This window comes from Cydia pomonella, chromosome 11 (genome assembly GCF_033807575.1).
Source record: "Cydia pomonella isolate Wapato2018A chromosome 11, ilCydPomo1, whole genome shotgun sequence".
Classification (NCBI taxonomy): Eukaryota; Metazoa; Arthropoda; class Insecta; order Lepidoptera; family Tortricidae; genus Cydia; species Cydia pomonella.
This window is the reverse complement of record NC_084713.1, coordinates 6,764,530-6,776,627: the sequence shown is the minus strand read 5'-3', so window position 1 is coordinate 6,776,627 and position 12,098 is coordinate 6,764,530. Positions and strand designations below refer to the sequence as shown.

Sequence of the window (12,098 nt, the reverse complement as noted above, 5' to 3'; positions counted from 1 at the left end):
TGTCGCCGTTATGTCGCTATTATGTCGCCGTTATGTCGCTATTATGTCGCCGTTATGTCGCCGTTATGTCGCCGTTATGTCGCCATTTTGTCGCTATTATGTCGCTATTATGTCGCCGTTATGTCGTCATTATGTCGCCGTTATGTCGTCGTTATGTCGCTATTATGTCGTCATTATGTCGCTATTATGTCGCCGATATGTCGCCATTATGTCGCTATTATGTCGCTAGTCGCCAATATGTCGCTGTTATGTCGCTAGTCGCCGTTATGTCGCTGTTATGTCGCTACTAAAGTATATAAAAGGGCCGTAAAGTACGGGGGATGGGCATTCATTCTTTAACCATCGGACTGGCGGTATCTCTGGCTTTGAGTAAGTAAAGTTTCTCTACTATTCCTTCTATTTGTTTGTGTTTGCTGGGAATTATCCTGGTAAATTTAAACTTGTAAATTGTGTCTATGTTTGGCATTGCGGGGACAATGTTGTCGTAATGCTAAGCTTAGGCTATGGTGGAGATTCTTTGCTTCCTTATCTGTGTTACTATATTGTGAGTTTTTTGTTAGTAAAAACTAATTTTGTTATTTTATTACCTTTCTATGAGGTTAGTTTGTTATTTTATAAAGCCAGATCACTGTTTGGACTAACAGTTTGTCCATCTAATCAGCTGCTCCCTAACGGTGTCAAATTGCAGCTGTTTAGAAGTCTTTTGCTCCAAGTTGAGAGGACTTGGCGTCTCTTCTTTACCAACATAAGAGGCGAGCATACTCTCCTTAGTCTCAAGGTCCAGCTGTTAGATGAATGTGAGGGCATCACGTGCGTGCCATTGAGAGTAATCTCAGCTCACTGAAGTCTGCAGTAATTGAGGCTAGGTCTCGTATTAATTATATTTATATATTTCGGTGCTCGGGCTCATGCTAGTGCTGGTCACGGGAGAGCTTCTGTCATGATTGGTAACAAACACAGATAGTTTTAGTCATGGCAGGGTATCCCATGTGACTGGTACGGGTGTGTGTGCTAGTGCGCTGATTACCTATAGACATGCTAGGGCGGTCTATTCTCATCCACCGTGCCCACGTGGCGATGAGGAGGGGGCCAATCACACAGACACTAGGGTTTGCTATACCTCGGTTTTGTCGGCCGAATGCTTACAGCTTAGACTTAGGGATACACTTGTGTATGTTCCAAATCACTAGATCAATGGTAAGTACGATCTGTGTTCTGGACATACTAGATTAGGGTCTAAGGGTAGGAATAGGGTAGAGTCACACACACTGTTATAGGGTCTCTCTTAGGTTTGATCTAGAAATTCGATTGGTTGGTGTATATATATATCTTTCAAAAGGTTCTAATGACGTGAAGCTATGGTTTTATAACGTGTACTAATGATAATATTAGTGAAATACTGGTAATGGGTTTTAATTACCTAAATCTTCCAGACTGTTACTCTGAGTGGAAAGTTGAGGGTTATCTGTAACATCTTATATCTATTTATTTTCATTTCTGGGTTTTTGGTGTAGAGACGAAGTACTGAGTATTACGATCAGGTACTAAGGTATTTATATATTCAATCCTTAAATATCAAGTTGGGTTTAGGAACACAGACTATTCTGGGATTAAAGAATGGTTTGTTTTAGAGACCCTTTGGCAGGCGAGCGCAGACCATTGGAATCTTCGAGTGGAATAATACTCACCTTGATAGTTCGATCTCATAAAGTACAGTAATGAGTTAAACTTGTACTTCGTTTATACATTTAAAAGGCCTAGGAATTCAGCCTACTTTTAGCTATGGGGACTGGGATAATGGCTTAGTAGCCTTAGCTTTTGGATATAAAAAGATAAGTAAATGGTGTCTGACGAATACTTATCGCTTCTCTTCGTCAGCCCCTAGGTTTGCATAGGGTTGCGAAGCGTTGGTCATAGTCCGTCTGGCTAATAAGATAGTAGGTGGCCCGATTGATATTGCTAATCGGAGTAAGAGTCTTCAGACCTGCATCTAGCATTAGAGGCAGCACGTGTGATCCATTCACACCTCGTTTAGAAGATGATAGGATTGATAGGTAATAATATTTAATCTTAATATAAGTGTGTAAATGGGCTTAACCCAGGAGTGCTGCTTCAATGTTACCCCGAAGACTTAATAGGAGTAGCAGGATTTTACCAAAAATATATTTATATACTTAATCATATATGCTGCAATAATTAAATATCTTTCTAATGAATTAATAAAAATATATTTAACATTACATCAAAAATCATTGATAGTTTCTGTAACTGTAACTTAAGGCTTCACCCGCCGCCTACGATCTTGATAGTGTGGGCGGAGCCTATATTCTTTACCGCGACACTGCTCATACCTTGTTGATTGTTATATATTTTCATTCTACTTATGGGGTGTCATATTTGATATAGAAGGGGGTTTGGAATAACATATTCTTACGGTATTTTGCTGAAGGTTGAATCTTAACATAAAATCCTATCGATTACTTCTTATCAACATAATAAATTATTTAGTATAGTAAATTTCTGAGTCTTAGCATCTAGGTAATACTTAATCAGGTAGAATCAGAGTCCAAGATTTAGTTGTAACTCATTAAAGAATCTGGAGTATCGCGGTTCACTTCGAGGGGTCCTAACCTTTAACTAGACGATCACTTGGCCAAATAATTGTTAAGGTAAAATTATTGTTGAGGTAAATTTTAGGGGTAATTTTAAAGGTGGGATTGTTAACGATTAGGTTCAGTATTTTATTAGGTCTGGGGTTTAATAGATGGGGTAGATTGGGGTGTAGGTGGGGGAAGTTACACTAATAATAAGATAAGATTAAAGTGACACTAGTAATATGACATAGGTACTCTTTAATGACCGTGTTGCTTAAATACAGGCATTTCCGAAGTATTATATCGTAGATCATTAATTTTTTGATAATACTTGTTTGCAATGAGATTTTGTACATAGGTTAGAAATACTCTAATCGACGTGTCCTTTTCATCTATGTCCAGAGGGTAGATACACGTTGTATATTTTTCAGAGCTCCATTACGAAAGGATTTGAAAATGTATGGATTAAAACAGGTTAGTGCTTTATTTTATAGATAAATAGCTGTTATTTGTACTTAATACCCCTTTAAATGTAACGCCAGGACCGACCTCGCCCCGAAGTATTCCAGCCGCGCGCGCATACCGCCGCGCTAATATGGCGCACGCGCAAAACGACTACACGCATAGCCGAGCCTTCAAATATTTGATAGGCGACAGGGCATTGTGGACTTTATGTGCAAGGTGCTAGGGCTATGTTAAAACGGAGCTTGAGTGGAATTAATGTTATGGTTACTGGTACGACATATATTAAGTTTAAAAAAACTGTTTACAATTTGAATCATACCTAGATATACTGAGAGCCCGATTCGAACTTTAAGATAGGTACGTCAATTATTTGCTAAAGATAGATATGTTTGACAGTTCCCCACGTGAAGAATCTTTACCTCTTGTCTGCGTATGATAAGGACCCAGACCGAATTTGAGTCATCATTTTGCATTTTTCCGAGAACGAGGATATGTTATGCTATATACAGCACAACTTTGACCACCACATACATGAAAGTTTAAAATCACTGATCATCAATGTGGGCTTTGTAAATTTTGATGCATCTCGTGACTTTGGTTGGAGATTGAATTTAAAAGAATACTTTGATCTTAGATTCCAATCTTGAATTATTGTATTGTTGCTTACATTTAAAGGCTTAAATAAAACATGTATTGGCAACGATACATTGAGTAAAATGCGTAAAATTGAAGGAAATTTCGTGCTTTGAATTTGACAGGTAAACGAGATGGCGCTGTACCGCGCCATATATTTCGCGGTAACTCTGATTGTCAAAAGTTGACGTTTGTCAATTCAGTGACCGCAAAACATATGACGCAGTACAACGCCATCTGTTTTTGATGTCAAACTAAGGGACACGTTTTTTTCTTAGACTTTACCTCTCTTTTACAATCAATTCTCTTTGGTATTTATTGTTATAACGTGACAAAAACAAAGATGAACAAAAACAACCATGTATACAAATTGATATGTCTTCTTTTATTTACAATATATAGTATTTACAGGTTCTACATAAAAACAAAATTTAATAACTATTAAGTACTTAAGCTAGAATTTGCACATAAAAAATGTAAACAGGTTATACTTAAGACAACAACAAACATACAAAATGTCAGCTCTTGCGATTGCTTATTAAGTTGATCGATTGGTTTAAGACTGTGTAGTACCGGGTCCATGATTGTTTCATTTTCGCGTATTAAAGGCCGTGTTGTAATATACAGATACTTACAAGAGATGGCACACCGCTTGCGTGACGTATGCGTTCACGGCTCCAACATTTTAGTGCACGTATACGCCCGCAGCGGCAGCGCAGCCGGTGTGCTATAGCCTTAAGGCTAGCACCGCGAAACACTTCGACTGTTCGTCTATCGCCTCTTTATAGCTCCAATATGTAATGGCGATAAAGGGGTAAATAGACGAACGAATTACCGAAGGTGTTTGAAGCCTTAATGTCTGTCGCGTAACATGATTGGTAGAACAACAAAAAATATATATATTAGGGTCCAAATTAACGACTATGTATGATATGCGCCGATGCTACGCAAAGTTTTGATACACGAAAATGATACATAGGGCTGCCCGATTTATTCTATTTTTAATTAAACTACATCATTTCCTTGTAGTTATTAATGTTATTATAATAAAATAATGACCGTACATGACTGCTAGACCTATGTTAGTTATGTTATCAGTCCCTTTCTCACAAGTGCAGACAGTGAGATGGCATATTTTTCTACAGTATAAGTATTTATACCAGTTTCACTGATTTCGAATGATGATTTGCACTTGTTAGAAATGAAAACTGTATAAATAAAAATCGTAAGTAATCATTTACATGTGTTATGTTTTTTTGATATATTAATATTAAAGTCGTAAACCACTTACAAAAATGCAGGCTGGACACAATAAATAATTCATATTGAATTAAATTATACTTATAACAATAGTTTATTATTAATGATAAAATTAAATTACTATTAAATAGCTGCACAAAAACAATGCAACTATCAAATTCATTGTCGAAAAACTGAAAAAAATGGCGATAATGCTAAGTATCGGATAAATAAAATATCCGATTAAAAAAAAATCATAACAGTAAAATCAAAGATATAATTTCATTGCAAAAAATATTCCATTTAAAATATCTTCATATCAAGTTATTATTATTTATCTACTGTACTTCGATCTTATCCTTTCTCGGCCTTAAACACTTTTATTGATTTGACACACGGAAAAAAATCTAAAACATACAGTTAATTTAAGGCTAACTGTACTTAAATATAGTAACCATTTAACATGTATTTGTCGCAATTAGCTACAACTTTAATATTTTTAATTAAGATTTCTTTGTAGGCTGTTAATATACAACACTATTCAATACCCAGTTGTTTAATAAATGGAATCGTGAAAGAACACAACAGAAAGAATATTTGCATTTAATCAAATCTTACAGAACAAAGTAAATATCCAAACTTCCTCCCATAGACAAAATAACATTAAGAAGCGTAAAGTAGTGCACAAGTAAAGTAAATGGCGCTGTAGTGCCGTACGTTTTGTGATTTTCAAACACTATGTAGTGCTTGACATAGTTACCGCATACTATGCGTACAGCGCCATCTCCTTTTTAACGGACCACAATATTGATTAATACTTTACGCTTCTTAGTATTCCTGTCCAAGTCCTAGAAGGGAAAAAGATCGAAGGTACACAATTCTACGCCACCTAGTTTGTACCTATCTAACACCTAGACTAGCATACGCCTAGCCGTAACGAAGTCGTTAGTCTGTCGTTTGATATACCTGGTAACTCCACTCCGACCATCCTATCCAGTATCGGTATCGATAAAGTAAAAGATATGACAAGGGGTAACGGGACAAAAATCATAAAGTACGATACTCAGCGAACGGGCGGATTCGGAGAGTATTTCACATTTTTATAGCCGCAAGCCGGTCAGATGCTCGCGGACGTGGACGGCTCCGGACGGATTCCATCGCTTCTGGCATAATAGGTACATTGAAAACGTGCTCCGGCGCGGCCCGACTCCAGGCGCTCGGTGGCGGGTGGTCGAATCGTACATAACAGAGTGGTTCCCACAAGATGGCAAAAGGAAGCATGGCGGCCAATTTAAAAGAAGGTAACATCAAGAAATAAAATGGCATATAAACGCTATCACAGGAAAGAACAGAAAAACTGGAAGAGGCCTAGATATGTGTCACAGGACACGCGGGACTCCAAACTAAGAAAACCGATGTGTAAAATAAATAAATAAATCCTAGTATGTAGAATTATTTTTAATATGGTAGTATGAGCCATAAAGCCTATAATAACAAAAATCGGCCAAGTGAGAGTAGGACTCGCGCACGTAGGATTCCGTACTATTACGCAAAAAACGGCAAAAAAAATCACGTTTGGTGTATGGGAACCCCACTTGAATAATTATTTTATTCCGTTTTTAGTATTGGGTGTTATAGCAGAAGAAGAAATACATCATCTGTGAAAATTTCAACTGTCTATCACGGTTTATGAGATACAGCCTGGTGATAGACGAACAGTGGAGTCCCGTGTTTAAAAATCAGAGCACTATGTCCACGTGGTCTTGTCTGTCCAACCTCTAGAGAGCAATTGCGAAAACGGAGGCGCGGAGGGAGAGCAGCCCTCGCCCGCTGTGACAGAGTGCGGGAACGAGTGAGGCGAGCGGCTGAGGCTTTGTACCATCTGGGTACGGCAGATGGTACAAAGCAAACAGATGGCAAAACCCTAATAAAAGTAAAAGAACTAAACAGCATGTCAACTTTAGTTACGGGTCAATCGAAGGCCAATGATAAGAGGGGCCATAAAGCCAAGAAATTAGAGGAGAACAAGAGATATAGCGCGCCGCGCGAAATTTGCGACAGCTTTGTAAGTTATTATGAATAAGGGGGTTAGTTTCCAAGAAACATGTTAGTTCCTAAAAACACGAGTAAAATCGTTATGTTATTATAGTCTTTTAGTTTACCGATACCCGATACAGTACAAATACATAGTAAATGCGAAAAAAACGTCGAGACTAGTCTAAAAGTTCTTTGGCTACGATAAAAAAAACTACCAAGTACAAACGAATGTCTCAAAAACGCTAAAAAAATAATTTAATAAAATTATAAAATCATAAATAGAAAATAATGGCGAATAAATTACAAAATGTACTTACAAGAATGGCTCAAACATTAAATTATATTGTGATTTATTATCAACAGATTTATAATAAAGAAAATCATTGGAGTTACTATACATAAAATCGACTGAAATTCCATACGCTTAAAATATAATTCAGTCATTGCATCGTAATAAAATACAAAAGATATATGTTTAAAATTATGCCATCGATAAATCCATATATCTATGCACTGTCCATTACAATATACATTTATATAACTAGGTACGTAGGAATGACCCTCGACGCAAGCACCGATATGTCAAGATGGACTAATTTTTTTCTCTAACACTATAATTTCATTATTCTTTAGAATATCTTCATTACAATTCTAAGGACAGACTGCTTTTGCTCTAGGAGTTTGGCTGATCATTGTTAAGAATGTAAATAGCTAAAGTATTCGGAAACGACGAGACAAAATGCTAAGACGTATTGTATGATTAATTAAGATTAGCCAGTAATACAGGCTGCTTTCTTCAACATTTAGCCATATTTTGCTAGTAAGAATAGGTATAGGTCATACTGAGCAACTTTTACCTATTTACAGGACCAACTAAAACATGCCTGCTTCATACGTTTTGTCTGATCAGGTGTCGATATTTATTATCGGACAGCCACAATTTTTTCGCGATTTCGTGTTGGTTTTATACTAAAAGAAAAGTTACTTTCACACCTCGGAAAATTTGGGTAAGGTTTGAAATAACAACCCGTATTTTCATAAGTTACTTAGTGGTTCTTCCGTAATTGATTGTATTCTTAACAATGACCAACCTTAACGATTTCAAGAGAGAATTGACATGAAACTTATCAGGATTGTTGGATCTAACAACTTATTGTCGTACAAAATTATCAACTATACAGTGGCAAGAAGGTTCAAAGCGAATACTCGTTTACAATTAGACCGCTTATTTAAGAGATAGGATAGATCCCCAAGGGATGTTTGTTTGGGGCATTATTGTATCTTAACTAAAAGATATGAAAATTAAAAACAAAATATCCAACCATTGAATACGCTGGAGTTAATAGTACCTAATTGTAAGTGACATTAACATTAATATTGCCTATTGTGAGACTGCATTGACAGAAGTTCCCCAAAAATGTTGTTATTGTTACAGCTTTTTTTCTTTGAACTTGGACTTAAGACTCTAGAGACAACCGCACCGGACCTTGGTGCGATCAAAACATATTTTTCTCCCTCACACTTATAGCTGCGTCCTTAACGAAAGTACGGTGGACCACCTTACATACGATCGAACATGCGCCAGACCGCACTAAGGTCGCGGTCCGGTGCGGTCGTCTGCAGACACTATTATACGTAATTAACCCTTTGAACGCCACGCCTGTCGTGAACGGAGCGTCATCATGATCCTTGTCGGAATGCACTAAGGTTGATATTAGACTGTATCCGCGCGCGTCAGAAATGTATAGAAGATCTTTTACAATTTCCCCACAAATCTGTATCACCAAAATTGAAGGATTTAACCAGCATGACCAATGATAAGCGACATTTTGGCCAATGTTACTAATGTATTCTTCAAATATTTTCAATAGAATGCGTTAATGTTAATTTCAATTACTTCAAACACTTTGGTGACCCCTAAATACTAACACAGAAGCTCATTGTAAATAATAAATACAAATAGCCTAGGTACATCTAAAATTGACTTCGAAAACGACAAAAAACAACGACACACAACACAAATGGTTTTCCTGAAAAAATATACCGATAACTAATATTTGCTCAATTGATACTTATACGCAACAAGCGTCAATTTATTTTTGCTTATAATGTACAATTTATTTGTTGATAATGTACAGTATAGGTAATACTGTTAGGCCACTCCACTGACGCGGAGCTACGAGACATGCGAGAATCAATCAAGATTGGTTGTAATCCAGCGGAGCGGAGAAGAGAACCAATGCTATTGGTTGTTTCCCGCGCGTCTCTCATCTCCGCTCATCTCTGCCTCAGTGAATAGGCAGCCTTATGGCTGGTTGCATCGATGACATAAAACTATACTCTGTATCTTTAGGTATTTAAATTAACCCCGTAAACCAATCGGCTCCGTACGCCAGTTGAGGGTAGATGAAAACATTACACGATCAAATAATGTAGGTTAAAGTCAGGTCGTTCAGTGACAGATCCAGGCGGTTTTGTATTTGGTTGGTTAACCAATAAATGTTATAACTACCCGAAAATGTACAAACTTTTTGTTTAATTTTATTTAAATACCTAAAGATACAGAGTATAGTGGTTAACACTAAAAGGCGTGTAGCTATAATAATCCAGAACATTGAAATTATAAAGAACTATTAAGCGATAATAGGACTTTAATTGACTATGTAACGTTTTTTTTAATTGGGTGGGATAAACATTCAATATACGGAGGTATGGCGTGAAACTTATGTATAAAATGTAAAAAAGATGGCACAGCATAAAACGTCAACATGAAAATAAGTTTACCTTCACTGTACGTTATCGGTCAGGGTCATTTATTTAAGCACTAGATGTCGTTAATGAGCAATTTGTAGTCTCAGATGCTTTTCGAGTTTTCAATAACTAATTTTAGTATTTCAACAAACAGAGTCAAATATATAAAAAACAAAGTCGGGTAAATTATACCATTTGTAACTCGAGAACAATTTGTTGGATTCGTTTCTGCCCCGATTAGAAAAACAGCTATCAAAATACTAGTGTAAGTAATCTCTCGTGAAAACATATCGTAAGTTATCGCTCATCGTGGATATCGTTTTCTAGGTTCTCAGGGGTGCTCAATTCGAAACTTATTGCAATTTTAGAATATAGTTTTTTTTTTTTTTGGGTTCTTGGTGTTTTTAGGTAGGTTCGCCTAGATGGCTAACATGCACTTTTTCGTAAAAGTTAGTTTTCTAGGATATAAGGGGTTCAAATGGTACAACTGGCCATAAGTATGTATTTATTTAAGTATTTTCACAAATTGCATTAACGACACCTAATGTTAAATAAAAATAAATCAAGTCGTGGCAGTTAAAACTACTTACCCTGGGTATTGGGGACGTATTCCCATTTCTCTAATCTCATACAGCCTTCATACACTTTATTGTCCATCCTTCTCTAGCTCTCAACCTTTCCTATGCTACCTATAGTTATTTCATAATCTTGGCATTATATAACCCTATATTATGTCAGCTGACAACCAAACACTAGTATTTGTTTCTTTTAATAACCTCACGCAGTACAGTCAGCATCAGAAGCAAGCGGGAGAAATGTTCAATATGACCTACACTCGCTCTTATTCTCTTAACAATAAAGTTGTTTTCAGTTAATTTTGAACACCACGTCCGTCTAGCAACATTTGTTGTTCTAGATGGATGCTGAAACATGAGTTACTTATTAAACTTTGATTGTAAACTGACGATTTTATAACTCTCAGTGATGAATGAATGGATCTTAATTACCGTTCAGCAGACCTTATATATTTGTAACAAGGTACAAAATGGTCAAATAAGAATCTTTTCGTTACATAATTATCCTCGTGCCGCCCAATGTACATTACGATGTACATTCTTTTTCAGTAGAATTATTTTTCGTCTCGTAAAATTTTCGAACAAACGAAATTCAACCCAATTAAAAATACAACTAGATTCAAACTTTTCTAGCTATAACATATCATGGATCATGGTGGCGGCACGAGGTTATATTTTGTGTAACTTTCATCAATTTTGATGTGTAAGTGTAATATATTTTAACCAAGAAGTCATCTTATGGTTAATTCAATAGTGACTCGTTTTTATCACACACACAACTTTATTACAACAACAAAGCTCTAGTTTTACCCCTTCGTTTAAGTTGCCAAAATCTTATCGCATTAATCGTATTATGTATTTAGAAGTTGCCTTTCATATTATTTAGCCAGTAGTTCACTTATAAACTTCATATTGAATGGACCATATAATGTTATTACTCATTATGACATTTTAATATCAGGATACAAGTGGCGTATTCCAAAATTCTCCTTTAACCAGCAAGACTTTGTTGTATTTTATTTAGCCAAATATTCGTGTTGAAAAAGCAAGTTGCATTATACTGCGAATCCACCATGAACTCACAGACTTGACATGGACATGTAGCTGTAATTTGCATGTAGCAACTTACTGCAAATTATACAAGATTTTTGCTGGGTTTTCTTATACAAGATTTTCGCTGGGATTTTTAAATGTTCTGTAGGGGGTTACCTGGTTTAAATTATACCTATATCTGGGTACAATATGTGGTATACCGGAGTTCTCCATATACTGCAGTAGGTCAGCTCTGAGCTTCACTGATTTGAGCACCATGTAACCATATATTTTCGTTAAACAATATTATATTATATACATTGATTGCTGAATGTTCAATGTTTTTCGACCTTTAATCTGGTTTAAAGCATGCCTATATCAGGATACATATGTGGTATACCGGAATTCTCCATGAACTCCACAGATTTGAGCGCCATATGTCCATATATATGTGTGAAGCTACTTAAACACAACTTTCGCTGGATTTTTTAGTTTCTCGCGGGGTGTTGCTTTTTTTAAAGCATTCCTATTTCGGGATACATATGTGGTATCCCGGAATTTTCCATGTACTGCAGTGGGTCGGCCCTAAATTCCACAGACTTTAACGCCATGTGTCCATATATTTGCGTGAAGCGCTGTATGCAGGCGGAGCGCTGCGCCATGTGGCGCGCGGCGGCGGACAGCATCTCGGTGTTGGTGCACTCGGGGCATTTGAACTTCTTGCGGGGCGTTACCTGCAATTTCATGTTTTAGTTTTAGATAATATTATACG

At 36.6% G+C, this 12,098-nt stretch overlaps 1 protein-coding gene across 1 annotated transcript in view; it reads right to left on the bottom strand.

Annotated features, from left to right (window-relative positions):
* Nucleotides 1-4,054: 4,054 nt before the first annotated feature.
* LOC133522740 (exostosin-2) overlaps nt 4,055-12,098 on the bottom strand; it is a 103,065-nt gene continuing 95,021 nt past the window's right edge. The window contains exon 7 of the mRNA XM_061858170.1: nt 4,055-12,060. Coding sequence (XP_061714154.1) covers nt 11,842-12,060 — 219 coding nt within the window. The 3' untranslated portion in view covers nt 4,055-11,841. The remainder of the gene's footprint in view (nt 12,061-12,098) is intronic.